This window comes from Seriola dumerili, unplaced genomic scaffold, assembly GCF_002260705.1.
Source record: "Seriola dumerili isolate Sdu_G_001 unplaced genomic scaffold, Sdu_1.0 BDQW01000068.1, whole genome shotgun sequence".
In the NCBI taxonomy this organism is placed as follows: domain Eukaryota; kingdom Metazoa; phylum Chordata; class Actinopteri; order Carangiformes; family Carangidae; genus Seriola; species Seriola dumerili.
Window position 1 is genome coordinate 2,415,100 of NW_019174323.1, and position 25,007 is coordinate 2,440,106.

Genomic DNA, 25,007 nt, shown 5'->3' on the forward strand with positions numbered 1-25,007 from the left:
TTCATACTCCTTTGGCACATAACAAGTTTCACATTAAGATTACTCCTCCACATTTTCACAATTACACAACTAGATCTGAAATGATTAATCGGATATCAAAATAATTCTCAGCTATTTTGATAGATGATTAATCGTTTTAGTTGTTTTTCAAGCCAACAGAAAAAACTTATCTTCCTTATTGCTCTACACAAATCCTTACAGTGAAAAAATGATGCTTGTAATTTCCACAGACCCAAGATGACATCCTTCAATGTCCTGGTTTAATTGATTAGTTGTCTGACCAAAAATCCATATCCAAAGATTTTCACTTAACCGTGATTAATTAAGTGATTAATTGATAACAAAAGTTATACAAATAATTGGTAATGACCAAATTCCCAGAGCCTTAGATGATGTCTGACAACAGTCCAAAACTCGAGCATATTCAATTAGTGATGATATAAAACCAATGAAAAGCAGCGAATCTGCACATTTCAGTAGACAACCAACACATGTTTGACATTCTTGATAATTTAATTCGCTCATTTTTGCTGATGTTCTGTCAAATCAACTAATCAAATTGACAAATCATTTCAGCCCCAATGTAATTTTCTCTTCCAGATTTCATTTCTGACAGAACCTGTTTAGTTTGACTGTGTTGACATTTGCTTTTCAACCAGATGGAGTTCCTTTTTGGAAGGAAAAAGACCCCAGAGCGAAATGCTGGAGGCAAAACCAGAGGGCGCTCAACCGAGCCATGAGAGAACTGGACCGAGAGCGAATGAAGCTGAGCAACAGGAGAAGAAGATCATCGCTGACATAAAGAAAATGCCAAACAGGGACAAATGGTGAGAAGAAGGAAAAGAACTTATGTTTTACGAGGACAGAATAATTTGTAAAGAGTGGATTCTAACCGTGTTTAATGTGTGTTATTTCAATCTTTGCAGGATGCCGTCAAGATCATGGCAAGGATTTGGTTCGTACAAGGCGCTATGTAAAGAAGTTCATCATGATGAAAGCAAACATCCAGGCTGTCAGTCTAAAGATACAGACACTCAAGTCCAACAACAGCATGGCACAGGGCTATGAAAGGCGTCACCAAAGCCATGGCCACCATGAACAGACAGGTCTGTCAAAAAATCACTGAAGTATATTTATTCCATGGAAATAACACAATGAGCTTCCTGTGTTCATGATCGTATATTCGGTCCATTTTCGCAGCTGAAACTGCCTCAGATTCAGAAGATCATGATGGAGTTTGAACGACAGAGCAGGAGATCATGGACATGAAGGAAGAGAGTGATGAATGACGCCGATTGGACGCATGCCAATGGGTGATGAGGATGATGAGGAGGAGAGGTAAGGGACTGAGACGTGCAAAAAAACAGTTGTTTTAATTTTGGTTTAAACCTTTAGTTCCAAATTTGTTAACGACAACAGTTTTCAGAATTAAGATATCCAAGTCTATGTCTATGCAGAAAAGACATATGATACATTATACATGAGATAGATGAATAAATAAGTGAATAAGAAGAAAAACAGGTGGATTTTACTTTGGAAAATCTTAACCCCTTGCATCTTGTACCTTCTTCTTTTCTCTCTAAATTCATATAACTGTGAAATCTTAGTTATAAGGTCTCAGTGTACGAATTCTCAGTTCAGCCAGTTCTTGGTTTTCTTCTTAAATGCCACCACTGAAAACAATTCTGAAAAGCTTTTTATCAGATTAGTGAACGAGTAACTGAGGTGTTTTATTCAGGAGTAATTCCTCTGGCTTTAAAGAGATCTTACATCGATATACAGTATAATATCCATATTTTTCCTTATTTTCGTCAAACATCACCATAGAACTGAGTAGGAGAACATTAGAGTAACGCCCTCCCCACCCCTTCCCCAACAACTTCAAATGACTTCCTTTTCTTGAATAACAGTTTTTTTTTTTAGGAAATACAGGGGATTTTTCCAAGAGAACTCTCAACAGTAAAATAAACTGGCTGGTTAAGGCTTTGATTTTCTGACTTCTTGATACACCATCCACAATCTGATATAACAAACCCAATAATATAATATATATAATATGTTAATAATAATATGTTTTGTACTCACTCTGATACATTTGTGATTGTGTCTCATGTGCAGTGACGCCATTGTTTCCCAAGTGTTGGACGAGCTGGGTCTGAATCTGTCCGATGAATTGTCAAGTAAGGGAAAATCCAACGCTTCAGTCACAATTATGAAAATTGTACATGTGTAGGGTTCAGTAATATTTTATCCACTCCGGATCCAGCATCAAAGACACTTATCAACTCTGAATTCTTTCAAAGCTCATCAGGTTTAGCTTTCACCATTTGCAAGTAACTAAAGTTATGAATAACTCCAAGTCAAGATGTTACAGAGCTATGTGTCTTTTCACTGATACACAGTCTTTGGGAGACTCCAGTCTGCAGCCTGGAGAGACCACATTAACCAACAGACTCAAGTTTCAGTGGAGCTGTTACATCATTAACAGGAACTATCTGTAGCTGATATAATCCACCAGCACTGAGTCATTTTTAGCATCAGCTAAATGAGAAGCTGCTTACGTCACCTGCATGTTTTCAGCATTTCTTTGTGTTACCCGGGTGGGAACCGGATCCAAAGTGGAATTGGCTATCAGAACTAGAACTGCAATGAGTATTTAATTCAATGATTGAGAAAATTAATCAGAAAAACTGTTTTGATAATTGATGGTTATTTTTTAGGCAAAAATGCCAAAGATTTGCTGGTTCCAGCATCTCCAATATGAAGATTTAATGCTTTTTGTTTGTTGGACTATTGGTCAGACAAAACAAGACAATTGAAGGCATCACCTTGGGCTGTGGGAGATTCCCTTTTTTCAGATATTTTTTATAGACAAAACAAATAACTGATTAATTGAAAAAACAATCTGCAAACCACTAAAATCCCATTTTGTGTTCACCTCAGATCTCCCGACCCCTGGGGGAAACCTGTCAGTGGCTGCGGGAAAGAAAGCCGAGCCCCAGGCCGCCCTGGCTGACGCTGACGCTGATCTGGAGGAGCGGCTGAACAATCTCCGGAGAGACTGAACACACAGTAACTGACGGACCTGGTTTGTTAATACAGACACATCCATACTCGAATCTCTGTGTTTAGATTCTATTGAAGGTGCAACTGGCACAACGCTGGCTGTTTGAGCCTGTGTTATAAGGGTGTATGGCCTTCTGTTTGAGGTGTTTTCATTTTATGCGTGTATCATGTGTTTTATCCAAAAAAAAAAAAAAAACCCTGCAAGGGTCATTATTCTTCATAGGTCTAGAAAACTCATGTCTCATTTAGGACTTTGGTAAATGATGCAAATTCTCTGAGAGTAAAAATTTATTTCACAGTGTGTGTAAATACTAACTCCTCAAGGCATGATGTTTTCACAATTTAAATTAACACTAATTACGAAATGTTTAAAACCCAAACGGAGGCTGGTAATATTAGAGGTGGATATTTTCTATGGGTGACATATACAAATTCAGCACTTTTTGTACATCAGGCTGGTTTGGTGTTCTTTGTATTATTATTATTATCATCATCATTTAAAATACACAGTTTTATTATCCCTTTTGGTTTCATTTATTTGCGGCAGTTGACAGATGCCAGGGTCTATTTGAAGATGGTGTACAAAAAGTGTATTATCTCCGCATTTTTTCTGTCTAAATTCACTAATAGGATGGTTTATTTTACAAAAATATATAAAGGATAAAGAATGAAAGTGCGTTGAGCTGACTCTTCACCAGTGGAAAAGCACTCCCGGGTAACTCACAGTGGTGTTTTTGAGATCAGCAGGATTTTCACCAAAATGTTAATAAGGAGTCGGTGGTGTTTATTTTTGAAAAAGTGTCCTGTTTTTTGGGGTTTTTTTTTTTTGCTTTTTCTTTATTCAATAAACATTTTTTCCAGATCTAACTGGTTGTTTTATTAAAGAAATGTTACATGTGAAGTTCAGTTTAATCATCAATTGTTTAATGTTTTCTGTGGCTCTGGAGGACCTTTTTATCTTTTTTAAAACAAACTTTATTTATAATTCTCAAAGCATGAAGATTAGAACATGATGCAAGAGGAGATAAGGGGAGATACATGAAATCACATTAACTAAACAAAAAAAAACAAAAAACTAGACATTAGATACAAAGGAAATGAGTGTTTGGCCGCCTATTTGTCCAAATATTAAATTATAATTAGTCTTGCAAACATTTGTAAGTAGTTAATAAACATTTAATAATTGGTTTATAACTCATTGAAATATAGTTGTGAGCAGATTTGTGTTTATCAATGTAGTTGACAATAACTGTTGCTCTCTGTGCACCTCTGAGTGGAGGCTGCTGTATTAAGAAATAATGATAATATAGTAAGCCACAGTTGTAATGAAATAAAATCTGTTTCAGTGGAGAAATTTTATATATATATAAATTGATTAACACCTAAAATCATCATATTTGAGAAGCTGGAATCATAAAATCTGTGGCATCTTTGCATGAGAATGACCTGAACGATTATCAAAATAGTTGCTAATTAATTTTCTATCATCTGACTAATCAATCAACTAATTATTTTAGCTCTGTCAATACTTATGGGTAGTTTAATTTGGAGGAAAAACATTTTTATAAGCTCTTTGTATGTTAAATCTTAATTTGTAAAGTAACTATTAACTATAGCTGTAAAATTTTATGTAGTAACTGAATTGTATTGGAGGTGAGGTAAAAAGCAGCATGAAATTATCATACTCAAGTAAAGTTCAAATCTCAAACAAGTATGATTAAATATCAATATTGGCCTCAAACCAATTTCCATTTTATCAAACCAAAAACTTAAGACGATCAATCCCACATATCATAGACAAGTTAATTTTATTCCAAAAAAATTTAACTTTCAAAACTGTCAATTTGTCAACATACAATCATAGAACAATATTGAATGTACTCAACACTTCCAACATTAAATAATAAAAAAATAACAGCCATGTTTTATGTACATTTGTTTCAGGAAGCTATGTACAGAACAAAAAAAGAAAAGATCAACTTTGTAATTCCAAAGTCTGCCTACACATACGCCTGGCAGTCGAAATATTGGAGCTGCGGAAAGCCATTGCATCATATGTAAAATAGGTTGAGCAAACGCAGCGAGGAAAAACATGGGCAGCAAATCAAACACTGCGATTGTGACTGAGATTAAGTCAGAGAGGGAGAGGTTAACTGGCAGCATGTTAAAGAGCATACTGGTGAACATCGCTATAACTACAGCTAGAAAGCTTATTTAGCATCTAAAATGGTTCCTGTGAATGTCAGCTAACGGCATCCTCAAGGAGACCAATGCATACACATAACTTGCTTAATATTAACTGGATGTAAGCGTATTGTAAAGATTGGAAACACAAGATCAAAACTGTAGTTTGTTATCAGATCGCCTTATGATTAGGCTGTTCAGGCTGAACGCAGCAACTCTTAACTGAACAGAGCAGCCAAAAGGATCATGCTTTCAAGAACAATATTTTGTAGTTTTTGTCGCCCAATGAGCAGAGATTAATTATTCTCCATTCTGGGGTTAAGCCATGCTACCATCTTTTTTTTGACACAGCTAAAGTCCATGCAACTCACATAAAAGAAGAAGAAAAAAAACAAACGAATAAAGAAACAAAACCAGGAACAGATCACTTGGTTTCATGTCAAGTTTTACCACTGGTCTAATTTTCCGTGCCTTTGTTTTTCATGAAGCAAACCCCGGACAACACAGAACAATCATTTGGTTGCTGGATTGGTTCAAGAGCTGCAATTTTTTAAATATGAAATCATGCTGAGTGTGGCTCAAAACTCCAGATATCACACTTAACATTGATAAAATCTTATTTGAAGTTGTGTGCAAACAACGATATAGGCAATACACAGCACGATACAGTCAAGATTTTGACTTTTTTTCCACTTAGGCAGGGAGAATGAGTGTGGTCGGACTACCCAGAGCTAGATGTTGTAGCTGTGTTGGTTATGATCAACAGTTCAAGCTCTACTTTTCAGTCTAAATGGCAACCAAGCTTATTTTTTTTGCCTCCACATCAAGCTTAGAGTCCCCGGTTTTCCTGTCAGATGACAATGCATAAAAACTGACAGAAACTCCACTTCTGTTTAATAAAGTCAGTTGTGGATGGCACAGCTCTGACTAATTGTATCTCAAACATGCATATAACTGTTGGTACATTTATTAGGATAGAAACTGATGTGTAATCTTCACTGGCTGCTAACAGGGGGGGACTCTAATCTTGCAGCATTAAGCTTAAATCTTCCTTTCAGAGGTGTAAATGAGACCAAAAATATCAAGGACACCCAATGGCGCAGCTATCTCCCCTCATTTTCCAATACTTTGCGGGAGATCAGCTGGTCTGGGGTGACATGTTGAGACCAGAGAGTCATGTACTCTCCCACAGACTGAAAGCAACAACAGTTATACATAGTGACTGGTGACTTGTCTCCCCCCCCACCCCACACACACACACACACACACCACAGACAAGTCAAATGAGGCATTCTCTAATCTGGGCATGGAGCGGCGTCTCTCCACTGTTCATGCCACGAGGGTCTCACTTCCGACAGGTCCGGTGAGGTGTGTGTTTTTTGGGCACCTCGATGCGACATCGGCTCCGATCGTCCAGCCAAGGCAGCTCAAAGTTCCTGGAGGAAAAATAAACATTTTCTTTCTTTATGATCCTTTTAAGTGTAGATTGGCAAAGTACAGAGACAATATGAACTACAAATATTTATTCATATTACAATTTTTTGTGATTCCCAGCTAAATATGACAATAATTCCAAATGATATAATCAGTGCCTTTTTTAATAATATGATAGTCAATTAAATATCATTGAGTTTGAGTTGAGAAAAGACTTTTGTAAATGAAATTGAACACTTCTTAATATCTTCTAAGGCCTCATTTTGAGGAAACTGAATTCAAGACCTTTTTCAATAAAAACAATGTGGAAAAAAATGCAACATATATTCAGGTACCTGCTGCTGTTTCTGTCATATGCAAACAAGAAACTAACTACCCTTGGAGATAACATAAAGACAGCTGTGCCCTGTAGAAAGGAAGGGAAAGGAGATCGTACTTCCTCCATCTTCTGCTCGCCCTGACGACACTGTCTCCTCTGTCACTGTAGCTACTTAAACATCAATCCATTTTGCCACATGCATAGCTGAGTTTAACTAACCAGATGTTTACAGTTGTTTTTTCTAATTTATTTTTTCTCACGCTGCGCCCCTGAAGTTCTCTTCAGTGCCTCACACTTTGAAAACCACTGTAGCAGAGAACACCCTGCAGTGCAGAATCACCAGAGTAATTTAATGTTTTCTTTAATAACTTTATGGATCATGCCAGTCTGTGCTAAATGCACAGTAAATGTGACATAAAGCACAACAAAACATAAAGCAGCCGTGACTTACTGTTGTGCAAGTTTGGGCAACGGCCGGCCAAATGCAACCACAGGCAAGAAGGGAGTGATCACTATAGTTTCAACTGGAAGACATTTAAAGAGTTAAGTTAAAATCTATGGAGTCCATTTCAAATCACATCAGTGTTGCAATATTACACTGCACCCAGTTTTATTCAGGTTTTAGACGTACCATCTTCAGTGTCAGGGTAGAAGGATGAAAGCTCAGGCTCCGTCTCCTGGACGACTTTCTTCCTGTTCATGCGCTGCTGCAAACGCTGAAACATGCGCTGCTCTCTAATTCGCTGGATGTCCCATCTGAAAACACAGATGAGTAATGAGGAAAGATCAAGTGGGAAATCATAGTACCTGCCCACAGAGTACAAAAGGGCTAGTAAGTCATATGTTCGCCTTATTGCTGGATTAAATTTTGATTTATGTTTAGCATAAAGACTTTGTAGAAGGCTGGGCACTTCATTGTTCCACAAATTCAATCAATCAGTCATTAACTATAAACTAAATCTGGACCCTCATTTGTGTACATATATATATAGTTATATATATATATATATATATACACATATATATATATATACACTGTATGTAGTAGTGTGATTCAAATAATCAAATACTTAATCATTGTTTTTGAATGAGTTTTCAAACATTTTAAGCCTTTAAACTTCATGCTAAAAGCTGGATATTGAATATACACTACAGTAAATATTAAGAGCGAAGTCAAAACATTTGACCATTTCTAATGCTCTGAGTGATTAAGATGAATTATGCACAACCGCAGAGTGAAATCTATACATTAGAAAGGCCAAAAAACTTGAGCCCGAAAATACTTTGGCCACCTGTCACTGATATACCAGAGTTGACATCTATGTTGGCTGATAACAAGAAATGACAGTAGAGAGAAGTTCCATGTGTTTTGAAAGGGAATTCTTGATTGAATTGAATGTTTCTTTTTTGTTTTGTGTTCAGGCTTCTCTTCATAAAGAAATCTTGATTTTAATAAAACTATAATTGTTTGATCAAGCCTTCCAGTAACAAGGTACCAGCAGATAACACTTGATGAATTTTTGTTTAGTGACAGGCTATTTGAACTGTAAAAAAAAAAATGTACCTAATGTTTGAATTATAACCTTGCCCCCACTAAAACTACTTCATTTAATGTTTATTACTGCACAGTACAGGTTTTTGTAATTTAGATGTTAAAGTTTATAAGTTTAATCAGTCTATTTTTTTTACTATTCACATTATGATTTATTTTCAGATTAAATTTACAGGCAAATTTACTGTGAAACAAATATCAGCCGATACATTATTATCTGATTTTTTTTAACCTAGTGTTCAGTTTAAGTCTGGCTCTTGAGTTTTGAGTAGAGACGTGTTCAAATCTCAAATGAAATAACTTAAATTGGTGAAATTATACCTTTTCCTCCTCTTCTCATCCAACTCGAGCTTCGAGTGGCGTTTCAAAAACACACTGTCATCCAGCGGCTTGATGGGAAGACAAATTCGCGTTATTTTTTCGATGAATGCTGTTTGACCTAATGTGAGATAACTTTTCAAACTCTACAGGTACAATTATTAGCATTAAGGTGTGTCTCACCTCAGCAGAGTTGAAGGAGTCGTCGTCATCCAAGGGCTCTATGTAATTTTCTCTCCAGGATGGGACTAATCAGTTGCAAAAGACAGAGGGAGAAAAAGTTAATTATGGATAGTGTGTTCAGTACATTTGAAGGATAAAGTGATTAAAGATGGGATATAGGTTAGGCTTACAAACAATCAGCATATCATGTACTACATGAGGAGTCCACTCACTGGCCACCTCTTCCTCCTTTTTAGGGGAAGTCTCACGCAGAGGGGACAGAGGAGGTTGGTTCCAACAACAGAGATACATCTCTGTGGTAGACATGAAGGGCAGATCTTCCATCTGGCAGCTCAGCTCAGGCTCCTCTTTGCATGGAAGCAAAATGTCCCTTTCTGCCCCAGACCTCAGAGGAACTGTCTTCTCTGGGGTTTCCTTACTGCGGAGCTCTCTTTGATTGGGGGAGCCGGGCTGAATCTCAGGTTTCTGGGGGCTAAGCTTGGCACTTTTGCCCCGCGATTTTTGGACTTTTCCATCTCCAAAGCAAGATTTCCTGTGTGTGGAGAGAAAATAATTAAGACTTAAGGCGAATACGGGCAAGGACTAAGATATGACAACTGTGACAGACTGTAACTCCCACTTTTCTGATTATATTTCATTACTGTGGTTTGATTTAACAGCACATGGCACAAGCAGAACCAAGTACTGCCTGCCGTTGTTCATTTTACCTTTTTTGACCTTTACCACCTCGACTAAATGGGAGTGGAGTGGCTTGGTTGGGCTGTGGACTGTCCTCTACATCCAGATCCCACATGTCCTCTTTATCTGGGGTCCATGGTTCCAGGGGCTGGAAAAGGCGCTTGTCACGTGGCGGGTCCTTCCTTGTGAGCTGTAGGCGACGCTCCATACGCTCAATACGTGCAAGCAGCTGCAAAAGAGAAAGCCATGGACAAAAAAATATAACTTTAAATGCATACAAAATCAACGTTACATACCAGATGAATATTTTCTAAAATAAAAAAAAAACTTTTACACACTGTTTCCTTATCTGCTTTGAGCTCATCTATCTCCTTGTCCTTGGACTGGAGCTGTTGTTGCTGTTGTTCGATGAGGTCCAGTTGCAGGAGCAAGATCTGTCGGAGGCAGTTGGCCTGTGTGTGGGGATTGGCAGGGGTCTTCCTGATGTTCCTCCACTTGCCCTCAGAGGAGAGTTCAATGGATGCGGTGCCGAGAACTCCAGGGACAACCCCCTTCGCGCTGTCATCAGCACCAGCATCCTTTGGGTTATTGTTCACAGCCATCTGAGGGTTATCCATGTTGTCAACAGAGAGGGGTTTACCTTTCACTGGGGTTCCCTCACCCCCCATTGGTCTGACAGGGGACAATACCCCCACAGTTTTAGTGTCTCCTTGAACTACTTCTGCAACTGTGGCAGCAACGGCAACTTTGCTTGTCATGTAATTCTGGTCTAAGACCTTAGATCTGGTCGGGATCTGGCCCCCCTGCACGTCTTGAACATCTATAACAAAGTCGCAGGACTCCCTCTTCAGGCTTACAGGACTCACGGTGGCGGCCCCAATGTGCGTTTTGTCAAAGTCGATGGTGTCAGTGTTCTGCTTGAATCCCGTCTTTGGAAACAGCGTGGATCTCAGAGTCATGGCGAACACACAGACTTTTCATCCTGCAACGCCTCAGCGATGCAATTCAACCACAGCTATGTGGTTCCCATGTGTAATCAGCAGCTGGTATCCTGCAAAAGATAGAAAAATAAAGACTGGTGTCGTGTTATTGTCGTCGGTTGTTTATCTGGGAGCGTACTGGCTTTGAGCTGAGAATAAAAGATATGCACCGGTTATGTTAATACTTGGAAAACCGAGGGAAACTGTAGCAGCAAGGGAGACCTGATCCATCTTTTTCCTAAAATCGCCCACCGGGTTTGAAATTCAGCTAAGCTATATTAGCACCTCGGTTCAAAGACACAGGCGCTATTTCTGAGACAAACTACTCAGGTTACTTAGAAAAAGACTGAGCTGCGAGTCAGTGTGGGGCTTCACACAAGGACTCGGGAGTGGCTGTGTAGGACACAGGCAGCAGCCATCTCCTCCATTTTGGTTCTAGCGAAGTCATGAAAAACAATAACAGCTAGCTAGCTGGCTAACGCTAGCCGGCTAGTTTCACCAACAAAATGCGCCTCCAGAGCGAAGCGGCTGAAACGACCGCGTCGTAACACACATAATTAATACAGACTAGTTTTCACAAACATGCAATTATACGCTTTGAGCTTACCTCGACTATAATTCAAGTCCACCTGCAAGTGACTTCATGTTCCCTCCTCAAGACTTGTTTTAAAGCGCCGACTACTGCGCATGCGTAATTTGTTGGCTGGCCATTTCTTGTGTTTTGAAGGTTTTGATGAGGAGAGGAGCAGCAGAGGGAGACAGAGGTCTACAAGACAAATTCAACCACAACTTTAAACACCTCATTAATTCTAGGTAGTTGCTCCCTTCGCGCTCAAACAGCCTCAGTCGTTTGTGGCATCGATTCTACACGATCTTTTATACATTTCTTTGAGATTCTGCTCCATGTTGACATGAATGCATCACATCATTCCTTCAATTGTTTTCAGCTGCACATTCATACTGCCAATCTCCTGTTCTACCATGGTCATATAGGCCCTGGCAATAATAACTGGTGAGTATTATGGGGGCCCAAAGTGTGCCATGAAAACATTCCCCACACTATTACATCACCATCAGCCTGGACTGTTGGGTCCATGGATTCATGTTGCTGATGCCAAATTCTGACCCTACCATCTGCTGCCTCAGCAGTAATCCAATATAACAATACATTATTCTGTAATAATGTACTGAAGCGATAATAATGTAGTCAGGAATATTTGCCCAGTCTTTGATAACTGTTTCCCCAACTTGTGGTGGAAAGTTCATTTACTTATGTTCAGTGGTAGAAAAACTACTCAGATCCTTTAGGCCCAAACAGGGGTACCTGTATCCCAGGGGGGGCTTTTAGAGTTTCCAAAGAGCATGTGGAATGAATAGCTAAAATTGACTATGATTTGACTAAAAAAATCTGCATTACAACACTTTGGAAAAATAGAGCAAGAAAGGAGAGAAGTCTAAACAGTGAACGAAAGTAGTGGATAAATGGTTGAAACAGATAGATAAAAGTAATAATTAGTTAGATCCAGCCAACTGAAGTGGTAATGCAAACTTTACCAAACTGACTCAAAAATTGACTGTTTTACTTCTTTCTTTATTTTATTGTTTAGTGCTGCTCAGATGATTTCCAGTGAGTTTTTATACAGATGCAAAAATTTAAAAAACATATTTGAATAAAAAGAGTTTCTATGCTATATTCGCCATAACACCAGGTGGCGCTATAAAATAAACAGTTCAATGTTCACTGTTGACTTCACGATCAGGAAGTGGACTATTCCCTACCAATCAAAATGGGAACACTTGTACGGAATTAGCTTTAAATATCCTGAAATATCCCCGAAAACTTGTATTTTTCGGCCTTTATCGAGTTTACTATGACAGTAGACAGTTACTGTGATATGTAATATTATTGGAGAACTTCGTTTTGAGGGGAGAACCGTGAATGTCGGTGAACTACAGTCACTACAATAACAAACATCCTTGTAGCTAGCTAGTTGTAACGCTAACGCTATAGTTTTATTTACTTTACATTATTCTGCGATAAACACACACGTAGTTTATATTTAACTTTTACATTTTGTGACCGGACAGCAGCCGAAATGCATCGGAGAGGTGTTGGAGCCGGAGCTATTGCCAAAAAGAAGCTAGCAGAGGTAAAGTTGTTAACATAATGTGTTTTTACATTAACTCATTTTATTTTACAGACGTTTTCTTATCTCACCTGGGATTTTTCTTCTTTTTCTATTCAGGCCAAATATAAGGAGAGAGGAACTGTTCTTGCAGAGGACCAGATTGTCCAGGTGAGTCAACAGAAAACACATTTCATAAGACTGTTATAGCCAATAACGTAGAGATTGATTTTTAAAAATGCTTAATTTTTACCAATGAAACGAATGTAAATGTGAAATGGATCAATAGCTCACTTGTTTATTCACTGTTGGTATAATAGAGTCGACGTTCCTTTGTTTAGTTGCTTTAATAAACTTCAATTTTTCTCACAAAACGGTTTTGTGTTTATTTGTACTTATTCATAAAAGCTGAGCTGCATCTAATGGTTATTTTCAGTGCTGATTAATCTGCTAATTACTTTATCAATTATTTGGTCTGAAAAAACATCAGAAAATAGTGAAAAATGCCTGTCACACCATCTGAGATCCCGGGTAAAATCATTAAATGTCCTATTTTGTTCAACTAACAGTCCAAATAACCCAAATATTACATTTTCTATAATGTGAGACCAACAATTCTCACATTGGATGATCTGGAACCATCAAATGTTTGGCATATTTGCTTGAAAAATTTCTTAATGGCCAATTAATCCATTTGTTGTAGCTAAACAAAAGATCAATTAATGGCTGTATAAAACTAGTTTGCCTGTTGGGAAAAAATCATTAATAAATAAAAACCAACAATGTTCTTAACCGGTGTGAAAAACTAGTGCACATCGTTACACAATCAATAAAAAATATTTTTTATACTGTCCCTGCTTTAGGTTATAAATCTGGAGCTGCCATATATTTATAGTGTGTATTAAACATTCCTCTGCTCTGCATTGCTGATGAAAATCATTGACTGAATTGTTTGTTTTTCTGCCAGATGTCCAAGCAGTTGGAGACCTTCAAATCGAACCTGGAGGAGTTTGCCAGCAAGCACAAACAGGAAATCCGAAAGAACTCACAGTTCAGGGTTCAGTTTCAGGAAATGTGTGCCACCATTGGAGTTGACCCACTTGCCTGTGAGAATCATTCTGTATATAATCAGTTAAATATACAAAGACCACCCTGGAAGAAGTTTGTTTAAATCATGTTTTATGGTCATGGGTTCTAAAGTTGAACATAATAATTTGTCTTTTTTTCCCCACAGCTGGAAAAGGTTTTTGGTCAGAGATGCTCGGAGTTGGTGACTTCTATTATGAGCTTGGTGTACAGATCATTGAAGTGTGCCTGGCCCTGAAACACAGAAATGGAGGTCTGTAATTTGTCAGTTAAAACTGAGTGATCAACTGTGCTTAGAGGTGATGAACACCAGCTGTGTTCTGGCTGTGAAATCACTGTACCAGCCTTTTTCTTTTAGGGCTTATCACTTTGGATGAACTCCATCAGAGAGTACTGAAAGGAAGAGGTAAATACGCTCAGGATGTGAGTCAGTAAGTATCACTAATCAAATATCTTATTATATAAGTTTTATGATTCAAGTTTTTTGGCATCTAGGTTTCCTTATTGATCTAAGCATCGTATTTGGATAATTAAACACCTGTGTGTCTGGTCTGAGATGTATATTAATTTAAATGATGAAATATGTGCTTCTCAGAGACGACTTGGTCAGAGCCATAAAGAAACTGAAGGTGATGGGGAATGGTTTTGGGATGATTCCTGTCGGTGGTTCCTACTTGGTGCAGTCGGTACCAGCAGAGCTCAACATGGACCATACTGTAGTTCTACAGCTGGCTGAGGTGAGACATAGTTCCTGAGTTAACCTTTGAAAGGATTTTTGAACCTGGGCCTTATTTCCCATGTTTTTATTTGTAGAAAAAGGGATACGTCACAGTGAGTGAGATCAAGGACAGCCTTAAATGGGAGAAGGAGCGGGCTTGTCATGTCCTGGTAAGTGTACATCAGTTAATTATAGGTCAGTATAGGTCCTTATAGAATAAATGATTAACAGAGTCAGTTGCAGAGAGAATTATTGTAATATACAGCCGGAACGTACTGAAAAATTTGATATGATAAATAATTCAAGACCATATCACCTTTTCCATCATACTTTTACACTTTGGATGATATAATTGATTAAAACAAGTGTTAATTTACTTTCTATGTGGTGTTAAAGAAGTCTTAAAAGGCTGAACCCTGTAGGAAAAACCCTTACACTCGTATATCCAGGGAAAACCCTTACTCCTGTGTATCCAGGAAAAACCCTTACTCTCTTATTTCCAGGATCACTTGCTAAAAGAAGGCCTGGCTTGGTTGGACTCTCAAGCAGCTGGAGAAGCGCAGTACTGGCTGCCTGCTCTCTTCTCTGAGCTCACATCCCGTGATGTCACACCAGAGGAAGCCAATCAGATGACACCGTAAGAAAAAAAAAAAAGAAAAAAAGTGGGACGGACCTGGACCACGAGCTGCTGACAGTTTTAAAGACATGTTGGTAAACAAAATGTGCCTGGTGGGAAGGAGCATGTGATGGAGTTGGCTGGTTCACTGGAGCTGGCAGGGAGGGTGAACTCTCTGTGAGATCATTTTCTGGACACGAGGAGGGAAAACGTCCCTCAGTAACCTCTATGCAACGAGTGCACTTGCATTAATACAGAGTGGGTGGAAGCAGCTTGATTTCCATTACACTGCAAATGAAATTGAGTGTAAGATCTTGTCTTGTAGTCATGGTTAACGGGTCTTTAACGATAATTCTCGATGCACATAACATGTAACTGTTTCATTTTTCATGTATAAACATAAACTTTGAAGAAAAGACAGCATCAGCGTTGTATCAGTTGAACCCATCTTTATTATTTTATCACCAGGACCATTTACATACACTGAACAGTTGATCTGATCATTGACATGAATTCACTTGTTACCTTGCTCACTCTCTTCAACAACATCGACAATTCATCCTGACACATACAGATTAAATAAACACTTGAATCAGTAGATCTGATTACAATAGATAAGACTGTCCTCTTAGAGATAAGTGCAAAGCTAAACTGTAATAGCTGTGGTTAATATATCCTGTGCTGTGCTTGATTTTGAATTATAACTTCATTTACTTAAAGGACCACATCATTTTTTTAAGCATGCTTTTGCCCATTTACAACTAATAATTTTCAAAACTTTTAGGTTTTATGTTTTTCTACCCTCCAGACAGCTGCTTACTAGGGTCATTAATTTCAGTGCCACAGTAAAATGAGCTTTCATAGATGTGAACCTTGTTTAACTTGAAACGGTGAGTTTCATACCTGCTTTTATGTTTGCACTATTTCTGTGTCAAACACTGGTACTACTTATTCATTAATTCTTTAGAGAGCTACCAGCCATAAGCTGAAGTCTGTTAAAGCATTACCAGATTTTTTCTTGCATCTTTTTATTAAATTGTTGTCAACAGTTGCACACGCACACACACCAAATGGATTATTAAGTGATTTTATAGAAAGAAAATTTGTGAACACTTACTTAATATGTGAATTTATTTGACTTTTGCCAGTTTTTATTTAGGTAAAATGTGTCTACTTGGGTTTAAACTACATTTTTAAAGTTTGACCTCCCTTGTTAAATGAAAATGAGGGTTTTGTATTTTTTGGGGATCAGTACAGAAACTCTGGAGGGATCATACCGGCCCTAAATAAATGAGGACCTAATGTTCAGTGTGGTGGATTATATAACTCAGGCAGGTTTCACATCTCTGTCAGAAGGTCAGCTTTTCAAAGTTCACGTTAAAATAACTCCTGAAATTTAGTATTGCACTAGAAATTTGAAAAGGAATTGTCAAAATTAAAGCAGCATTAAAGTGAAGTGTAATTTGCAGTAAATGAGTATAAACATGCAAAAACATCACTGTAGTCCTTTAAATAAGACCACCTAACTTGTAGGACTTTCGCATTCAACCCCATTTTTGGCCCAGTGCAGCTCTCACACCTCGTGGCTGTAGACGTGATCTTCAAAGACGGACTGCTCCATGTAGTCGCAGATCATCGTACAGAACGGACACACTCTGTGACTCTGCTCATGCAGCTCTAGTTCGTTTTGGGTGATGCCAGGGAATCTCTCCTGGCAGTGACAACACACCAGCGACTGCTGTGGACAGAAATAGACACGTCACATTACAACTGGTAACAAAATAGGGAGAGGATTATGTTTTAAGTCCGCTTCAAAAATAAGCAGTAAACATCCCAGTCACTCTCAGCTGCCCCCCTCCCCCTCCCCGTCTTCTTGCCAGTAATGATGGAAATGCTATAGTATTCTTTAATATAATGTTCACTGGTTGTGGTTGATCAGGCTCTCCAAGAGTTTTTTTTTTCCACAGCAGGATCCCAAATAGCCAATCAGAGGCATAAACTGACCCCAGATCTGCCATTTAAACTGCAAGGAGGCTTAAAAACAATCCTTACAGTTTATATTTTATTTGAGTGAATAATTAAGATTGGAAATGAACATCGACCTGAAGATGAAATAATAGGAAATAGGAAACAAAATGTAAATGTAATACATAATCATCATCAGACAGAAAACAGAGAGATGCCCAGCTGTTTCCATACTGCAGTCATTGAGGATCTACTCAACCATCTTCACAGACCTCTGCAGCTCCCTGACATTTGATAAACAGTTATCATTCTTCAGTTTGTGAGTAAAGGTGAACGACTCTCGCTTTTATCTGTTTGATATTAAGGCAGTCACTGAGTGTGTGTAAAGAGCTTCATAACTACACTATGACTGGACAGATTAGAGTGACAGAATGTGGATAGATGACATGCACAACATGTTTTGCTTAGGAATCATATGACTGATAGGACAGGTGAGGTCATTGCCTCCTTACTGTACTAAAACTTCTCTAAAAACCCACTCAGTGTTTTTCTACTAAAACTCCTCTAGAGATAATATTTGACTCACCTCTTCCACTTGTTCTGCAATCCCTGCAAGGAAAGACAGATCTGTTAATACCAGATAATTAAAACAATTATTGTTCATGTTTTATTCTCAAATTAATGATTACTTTAATTATTTACTCATCTGTTTATTTTCTTGATTAATCGATTATTACCAAGTCCAAAACCCAAAGACATCAAGTCAAAAAAAAGCAAATATTCAAATTTGAGAAGCTGGAACCTGAGAATTTTCAGCTTTTATGTTAAAAAGATTACATATGAAATACTTGCAGATTAATTTTCTGTCAATCGACTAATTGTTTCAGCTCTATTTAGAATAGAAAAATGTATAAAATGCTGTTTTCTTTTTGGGAATAACTTGTTCATGTTCATATCTAGTAGGGTAATATCAAATTCACTCAGAGATGTTAAAGTAATAGCTACTTCTGTTTAAACAGTATCTTTGGTGGTTGACGCATTTATATTGTTTGAGAGTATCTACGGTAATATTGATCTAATGTCTAGTCTTGTCTGTCACTGCAGAGGTGTAGGTATTATCTCAGCTAAATGGGAAACGACATGTCCCAGATATCTCTAAATCTCAGGTAAGAAAAGCTCTGATTTGAGTGAACCGGCCCTTTAAACTGTAAGAAAATGGTCTTTTTCTGCTCACTACAGACACACGCTCAGGAGAAATACGACCGAGCTGTGATGAAGATAAACCAGCTGAAAGAGGAGCGCAAGGAGTCGAAAGAGAAGACTGACGTTGAGATTGGCGTGTGTCTGCAGTGTGAAAGTAGTTCCACCTTTGCATGTGAGTGTTTATATCAGTCTGTTTCTCACCTATGGGCTGATACAGGTCGTCGGACTGATCCGGTGTGTCCTGCTGCCACACAGGGCCGAGTGAAGCGTCCTCAGCTGGCGAGGCGACATCAGGCTGCATGTGTGGCGAGTCGGCGGGGGGAGCTGAGTGGAGGTCAGAGTAAACTCTGCGCAGGCCCTCGAGATCATTCACCAGTTTCTGACAGAATGAACAAGCGTGGCAAAATCACGAGGTGATCATTTGAATCTGAACATTTGCTGAGTAAAGAAGGTGTGTGTGTAAATTTACCTCGTTTTCTCTGGTGAGCTCTTCTTTCTCCTGTATCTCAAGCCTCATCATGTGTTCCTGCTTCTCGATGATGCTCTCTTTATCTGCGATCGCTTCCAGTGCCTCTCTGAGCTGCAGCTGATAAATTGTGCAGGAAAAACAAGTTCTTATTTCAACACATAGAAGACAAATCTGACCTTATGGTTATATTTATAGACTATATGGCCAAAAGTAGGTGGACACCTGAACATTGTATTATTGTTGATAGTGCGGACGTTAATCTACTGCTGTAACAGCCTCCATCAGGGATTTGCTCCCATTCAGACACAAGAGCGCTTGTGAGGCCCGACACTGATGCCTGCTGATAAGATCTGGCTCTCAGCCTGCATTCCAGTTCATCCCAAAGGTGTTTTGATGGCAGGCAAGTTTTTCACACACTGACCTGAGAAAACCATTTCTTTATGGACCTGGTTTTGTGCGCAGCTCTAGAGCAGCTTTGCACCTAAAACCCATCTGTTGATTAGTCCAAGACCAAAAGCAAACAACTTGTCCACATACTTTTGGCCGTATAGTATACCCAGACTTTACCTCATATTTGTTACTTTTCCGTTGCTCCTGATCGCTTAATGAGCACACAGTCTCCAGCTGCTTCTTGATTTCCCCCTGCTCGCTCTCCAGATGCTCGGCTCGTCTCTTGGCGTTTCTGGACTCCTCCTTCTCAGACTCCAACTTTCCCTCAGCGTCCTGTAGTTGTCTGGCAAGAGTCTGACACAGCACCTGAAGAGGACATTTCATTTAGCTGTGCTGCCTTGTCTGATTCATTAATTGACAGTTTTTTTTTTTTGTTTAAAGAGAATATCAGCCTCTTTTATTAAAATTTCTTCCCACCTTCAGCTCATCATCTGGTTCTGCGGTGTCCTGTGGTGTCTCCTGCTGCGACAGCCTCCTGTATAAGTCCTGGTTCTCTTGCCTCACTTTGTCCATGTTGTGTGCGACGCCTTGCAGCCTTTGCAGCTCCGCAGAGAGCCTCTCATTCTCCTTCTTGCTGCTCTGAAGATCAACCTGCCAAAGGTAAAACTCACATCTGAATATGATCTGGTCCCAAATGTTGTGTGTCTTTGGAGTTGTTTTGCATCACTTCAGTTAAGTTTTGTATCTTTTTGCGGTTGTTTAGACTCTTTACAGTCATTTTTCATCTCTTTGCAGTAATTGTGTGGCTGTTATGTCTCTCTTTATAGATGTTTTGTGTCTCTTTGTAGTTGTTTTGCTTCTCTTTGAGAGAGTTTTGCATCTCTGTGGTTGTTTTGAGTCTCCTCATGGTCATTTTACATCTCTTTCAGGCATTTTGAGTCTCTCTGTAGCTGTTTTGTGTCTCTTAGTGGTTTTTTTTGGTATCTCTGTGGGATTGTTTCGTATCTATTGCTCAATTTGTGTCTTTTAACGGAGCTCTGTGACTTTTAAACAAGAAATATAAACAGTCACTTCTGAAAGCTACAGACAGGTTAGGGAAGGACTGTCACAAGCTTTGGTAACAATAAGAAAACACAGAATAACTGCAACCTGATCCTTTAAAACTACAGAGCAGATTTACCTCCAGAATCTGGATGCTGTCTTTTGTTTTAACCAGTTCCCGTTCTCCTTCTCTGAGTTTGGAGTTCAGCCTAAAACACACAAAATCAATATGCAACAGGTTCTAAAAGTTTTCCTCCATATTTATGATAAAAACAGAAAAGCGCAGACTCGACTCACTTGGAAATCTCCTCGCTCTGAATGTCAATCTTCTCTTTCAGCTCCTTGTGCTCCTCTTTCAGCTGGTTTATCTTCATCACAGCTCGATCGTATTTCTCCTGAGCGTGTGTCTGGAAATATGTAAAACAAGAATTATTACGGGAGGAGATTGACAGAAGATTTTATCTTTAACAGCAGGTTAAAATGATCTTTACCTCATTTTGACTTGACGCTCTATCGAAACTCAAGCTCTGACTCAGTTTTCTCAGCTCAGTTTCGTTCTGTTGCTGAATCTCCAGCTGCTTTGTCGCTTGGACCAACATCTCCTCCTGGTAGTGACATTATTTTCAGTTAGGTTTCACATTAATAATGAAGTACTGAGTTTAGATTTCACATGTGGACTGAAAACAAACCTTTAAATTGTCCATTTCCTGACGTTGCTGCTGTAAGGTGCTTTTTAAGTTTCCATTTTCTTCCTTGATTTGATCCAGGTCTCTGACCACCTGACTCCTTTCTCTCTCTTTCTGCTCATTCTGCCCCTGAACAAATCAATGAAACAGCATCAAATATCAAAGTTCAATTCCTATTTACCAATTTTCTCTATTGCGCAATGAGCAAATGTGTTCACTATCGTACAGACACCGGTGTAAATTAGATAAGCAGACCTTCAGGATGGCAGCTTGCTCCTGTTCCTTCTGTAGAGCACTCTTTAAGCTTTCATTTTCCTCCCTCATCTGATCCAACTCTTTCTGCAGTTCAGCCTTCTGACGGTTGCTCTGTTCCACCTGTTCCAGGGTTCAACAAAACACATAAGTCAATACAAACTTTATTTACTTTTGAGAGACAGAGGTCTGTTTCCATCAGTGGTGAGAAGCCGCACACAGACCTTTTACCAAAGTAAAAGTAGCAATACTCAAGGGTAGAAATATGTGGTAAAATCCTGCTTTCAAAGTAAAAGTACAAAAGTATTGTCATCAAATTTAGTTAAAGTACTCATCATGCAGAATGGCCCATTTCACAATAATATGTATATTACATTAGTGGATTGTATATTATATATTGGATATAATAATGGATTATTGGAATGACATAATCATTAGACTAATGCATCACTTTAATGTTGCAGCTGGTAAAGGCAGGCTTCATTCTATTTACTTCATTTATTTATATGGGTATGTTGTAAATTCCCTTTTATATATCATAATAACACATCATAATGTATTTGTTGATTTATATTTTGTATTATTAATCTGAATCTGCAAAGTCACTTGTTACTGAAGTTATCATAGTATTGTCGAGTAAAAAGTTAAATTTCTGCCTGTGAATTGTAATAGAAGTGTAAAGTAGCAGAAAAATGGAAATGGCTCTTAAAATCAAGCAATCATCTGAATTCTAAAAACTGCTATTGCTTCTTTACTTTGGTATTCACACAGTCATTTCGTGTCCAGTTGTTTACACATCAGATACAAGACACAGTCACTGGCTTTTGCGCCAATTCTCTCATTGTATTGCGTCTGGTACCTGTGTTGTAATAATGAGGAAGTCGTCCTCCTGACTGCTGTCCATGCTTTGCTCTTCTGGGGTTTTGAAACAGAAGGGAGTGCTCGCTCCTCGCACCTGACCAGAGCTGTCGACGTAGCAGAACTGGTAGAACTCGATCTCGTCCTTCGGCAGGTAGTACTCTGACAGGAAAAAGACCAGAACAGACTGCTAGAGATAAAACCTACAGGGTTACATCTAAAGGTAATATTCATTGTTGTTTATTCTGGTGATTTGTTTTTGGCAAATAAATGATTAAGTTTTTTATCAAGAGAAAGTCTGATCTGATTTTAATAAAATACCTATTAAGAGTCTACTCAGGTTGTGGAAGTGTATCAATAGACCTTTCTCACAGCAAATATCAATACGTTCTTGCATATATTTTGTTTTAATGGGCTTGAGAAATGTATCAGTCCCAGCTCAAGTTCTGTCCAAATTCAAAGACTTTTAAAATTCATTTTACAACACCACAGAAAGGATGACAGGGTGTACTGAAATGTAATGATCAGAGTCAGCTTCTATCAGCAAGAACGCTGTTTCTCAATTTTGCTAATTGAATGTCGCGTCTGTGTCCTCACATCCTTGCAAGTTTGGACTCCCAAGTCCAAGTTCAGACTCTTAAACTTGTTGCAGAAAAAAACAGGTTAACTATGGCTCTATCCTACTTATATGTCACCTTTAATGTTATTATTTACATCTGTGCTCTTACTTCTGTGACTTAAAAAAAAAAAATGCACAGATGTACTGGACACGAATTGTAAAGCTCTAAAAAAAATATTGTTTATATTATTGGTCTAAAAGATCTTCTTCATCTGCCAAAAATAGATCACCCGAACCAAAAACAAAATCTGACTGTAGTTTGCATAATAGATTTGACTTTGTCAGCAGATCAGATTTGTGCTTAAACTGTTTACACATAAGAAGACCAGAGTGTTCAGTGTGTTTTGACGGTACATATTGAGTGTACATTACAAACATGACTGAACATTTTCAACCTGCAGTGAAACCAAAACTATTCCTTACCCTTAAAAACAGCTTGCATAGTCACTGACTGTTGTCCTGCCACATCCTGACAAGGCTCCGCCCACACAAAGGTGTGATAGTCCTTTGTTGTGCTCCATCCCACCTGCAAAGTAAAAGTTAGAAACTCATCTGTGGTAAGATTCTTAAAACCACTACACAAAAACTACAATAGATTTAACATGGTTTCCTCACCTTGAAGATGCCCACCCAGTCCCTGCTGTTGGGCTGGTAGACTGCAGTGTGGCTGTAGCGGCAGGTGACGGGGGTTGAAGGTGGATATGAGTGAGGGATGTCGGTGAAGACCACCTGGGAGTAGGTACGTGCTGCTGAGGAGTCAGCTGCTGCTGCCTCTGAAGGGCTCTCCATGCTGGACTCCAGGCTGCCAGAAAACATATAAAGACTGATGATGAAACAACATTTCTCGAGTGACTGAAGACAGCAGCTGTCACACTCTGGCTTGTGCTATGACAGAAAACAGCACTGGTGTTTTTATAGGCCTCCTTCTTCCTGTGGTTGTTCATGTGTTTTGTTTAGCTTTGCTTTTGCGCACTTAAATTTTTTCTCTCGCCTGTTTCCAAACTGATTACGCATAAATAATAAACTTAAAAACACTTCCCCACAGCTGAAAAGACTCACTGTCACTCTTAAAACTCTTCACTTCCCCTGGGAATGACATTTAATCTATTATAATAACTTTTAAAGGCAGTAGTCGAAAGAATAACGTCTAAATACAGAAACCGAAAGTAATCTCTTCTAAAAAAAAAAAGATCGCAAAAAGAGATAAACATATTGTTTACAACTGATACACAACAACATTTTCAGCACACCGCTTTGTAACAAATATAACATGATGATAAAATACTGAAGTAATAATATTAAACTTACATATTCGCTGTCACTTATCTCAGCACCGAATTCGACCGTCAGCTGCGCCCGACTGAACCTGCCGATGTGCTGCCTTCAAGTGCTCCTCGTTTATTTGTACTCTCAGGCTCTCGTAAATACGTCACGATTCGCAGTAAGCATAATGTTAAGCAAACAGCATAAATTGATGCAACTTTTCTGGATCCAAACCTATCTTTTCTGGTTTCTTAAATTAATTTAAATATTACAGTATAAAACAAAAAACGTATGATACGTTTTTATGAAAAAAAAGTTTTAAAATTAACTTTAAAAAAATGTATATAAATCAAAAACACCCCCCTTTAGTTTCCTTTATTTTCTACATTGTTGTATAAAATGTAATGGTTAAAATATAAGCTAAATTAATGACAAGAAAAAGAGCAAAAATTTACATTTTGGGGGCATTAAGTTAGATATAACAACTGTTGTCTCACAATTGATGTGTCACCGGCCTTATTTTCGATTGTCTTTGAAGTTCTCGGTGTGTACTGCATTATGGGAAATATAGTCCAATTTAAAAGCATACATTTCTTGCTCTTAAAATTAAAGACCACAAGAGGGAGCCAAACGCTTTTCCGTCGTTGAACTGATCCTGATGTGTAAATACAGTAAAACCTATTTTGTAACAGCGTACATGTGTAGTATAATAATCTTTATTGGTCATTTTAAAAACCAGTGTGGTGTTTGTTGTGGTTTTGCTTTTTGAAAGTTATAACTGAAAATAAAAGTCGTAGTTATATCTTGAAAATTGATAATTATATTGTATATCTTATATGATCTCAAGGTATGACATAGTATTACACCCATGGCTGGATTAAGTTCCCACGAGTGGGGTTGTTAACCCTCAACTGAACCCTAGTTTGAATAAATAAAACTATTTTCTGACTAAACAATCAATTATTAAAGATAATATCACACTAAATACTATGTATTATTTA

General features: G+C 38.3%; 3 protein-coding genes and 1 pseudogene across 6 annotated transcripts; 2 read left to right on the forward strand and 2 right to left on the reverse strand.

Annotated features, from left to right (window-relative positions):
- The first annotated feature begins 653 nt into the window (after positions 1-653).
- Positions 654-3,262, forward strand: LOC111219716 (annotated as a pseudogene).
- A 1,545-nt stretch (positions 3,263-4,807) lies between these two features.
- msl1 (male specific lethal 1 homolog) lies at positions 4,808-11,399 on the reverse strand. Of its 3 annotated transcripts, none has more exons than XM_022742447.1 (9): positions 11,322-11,399; positions 10,073-10,809; positions 9,764-9,963; positions 9,227-9,588; positions 9,057-9,121; positions 8,877-8,944; positions 7,635-7,759; positions 7,455-7,527; positions 4,808-6,686 (listed from the first exon to the last, which is right to left on the reverse strand). In XM_022742447.1, exons 2-9 carry the CDS (start codon positions 10,691-10,693, stop codon positions 6,596-6,598), a joined length of 1,605 nt encoding a protein of 534 aa, XP_022598168.1. In that variant the 5' UTR covers positions 10,694-10,809; positions 11,322-11,399; the 3' UTR covers positions 4,808-6,595. The 3 variants fall into 3 exon arrangements, with proteins under 3 accessions (XP_022598168.1, XP_022598170.1, XP_022598171.1); XM_022742449.1 differs by having other exon boundaries at positions 4,809-6,686; positions 9,269-9,588; XM_022742450.1 differs by lacking the exons at positions 4,808-6,686; positions 7,455-7,527; positions 8,877-8,944 and having other exon boundaries at positions 7,655-7,759.
- A 1,074-nt stretch (positions 11,400-12,473) lies between these two features.
- On the forward strand, positions 12,474-15,889 carry snf8 (SNF8, ESCRT-II complex subunit). The gene is made up of 9 exons (XM_022742866.1): positions 12,474-12,655; positions 12,803-12,864; positions 12,961-13,011; positions 13,808-13,946; positions 14,075-14,179; positions 14,285-14,357; positions 14,522-14,663; positions 14,740-14,814; positions 15,148-15,889. Exons 2-9 carry the CDS (start codon positions 12,811-12,813, stop codon positions 15,283-15,285), a joined length of 777 nt encoding a protein of 258 aa, XP_022598587.1. The 5' UTR covers positions 12,474-12,655; positions 12,803-12,810; the 3' UTR covers positions 15,286-15,889.
- calcoco2 (calcium binding and coiled-coil domain 2) lies at positions 15,695-24,129 on the reverse strand. 2 transcript variants are annotated; one of them, XM_022742865.1, is made up of 15 exons: positions 24,052-24,129; positions 23,359-23,545; positions 23,167-23,269; positions 22,126-22,286; positions 21,270-21,389; positions 21,018-21,143; positions 20,820-20,933; positions 20,626-20,735; positions 20,468-20,537; positions 19,765-19,938; positions 19,465-19,653; positions 18,898-19,014; positions 18,630-18,807; positions 17,812-17,834; positions 15,695-16,995 (listed from the first exon to the last, which is right to left on the reverse strand). In XM_022742865.1, exons 2-15 carry the CDS (start codon positions 23,530-23,532, stop codon positions 16,834-16,836), a joined length of 1,821 nt encoding a protein of 606 aa, XP_022598586.1. In that variant the 5' UTR covers positions 23,533-23,545; positions 24,052-24,129; the 3' UTR covers positions 15,695-16,833. The 2 variants fall into 2 exon arrangements, with proteins under 2 accessions (XP_022598586.1, XP_022598585.1); XM_022742864.1 differs by having other exon boundaries at positions 15,695-16,998.
- Positions 24,130-25,007: the final 878 nt, after the last annotated feature.

Coding starts and splice junctions, on each gene's coding strand:
- msl1 (XM_022742447.1), bottom strand. CDS start 10,693: ATGACTCTGAGATCCACGCTGTTTCCAAAGACGGGATTCAAGCAGAAC. Junction 7,760..8,876: donor GATGAGAAGAGGAGGAAAAG/GTATAATTTCAC, acceptor CTGTGTTTTCAG/ATGGGACATCCAGCGAATTA. Junction 7,528..7,634: donor CTACCCTGACACTGAAGATG/GTACGTCTAAAA, acceptor AATGTCTTCCAG/TTGAAACTATAGTGATCACT.
- snf8 (XM_022742866.1), top strand. CDS start 12,811: ATGCATCGGAGAGGTGTTGGAGCCGGAGCTATTGCCAAAAAGAAGCTA. Junction 12,865..12,960: donor CCAAAAAGAAGCTAGCAGAG/GTAAAGTTGTTA, acceptor TTTTCTATTCAG/GCCAAATATAAGGAGAGAGG. Junction 14,358..14,521: donor TACGCTCAGGATGTGAGTCA/GTAAGTATCACT, acceptor TGTGCTTCTCAG/AGACGACTTGGTCAGAGCCA.
- calcoco2 (XM_022742864.1), bottom strand. CDS start 23,532: ATGGAGAGCCCTTCAGAGGCAGCAGCAGCTGACTCCTCAGCAGCACGT. Junction 22,287..23,166: donor TATGCAAGCTGTTTTTAAGG/GTAAGGAATAGT, acceptor TTTTCCTGTCAG/AGTACTACCTGCCGAAGGAC. Junction 17,835..18,629: donor CGACCTGTATCAGCCCATAG/GTGAGAAACAGA, acceptor CTTTCCTTGCAG/GGATTGCAGAACAAGTGGAA.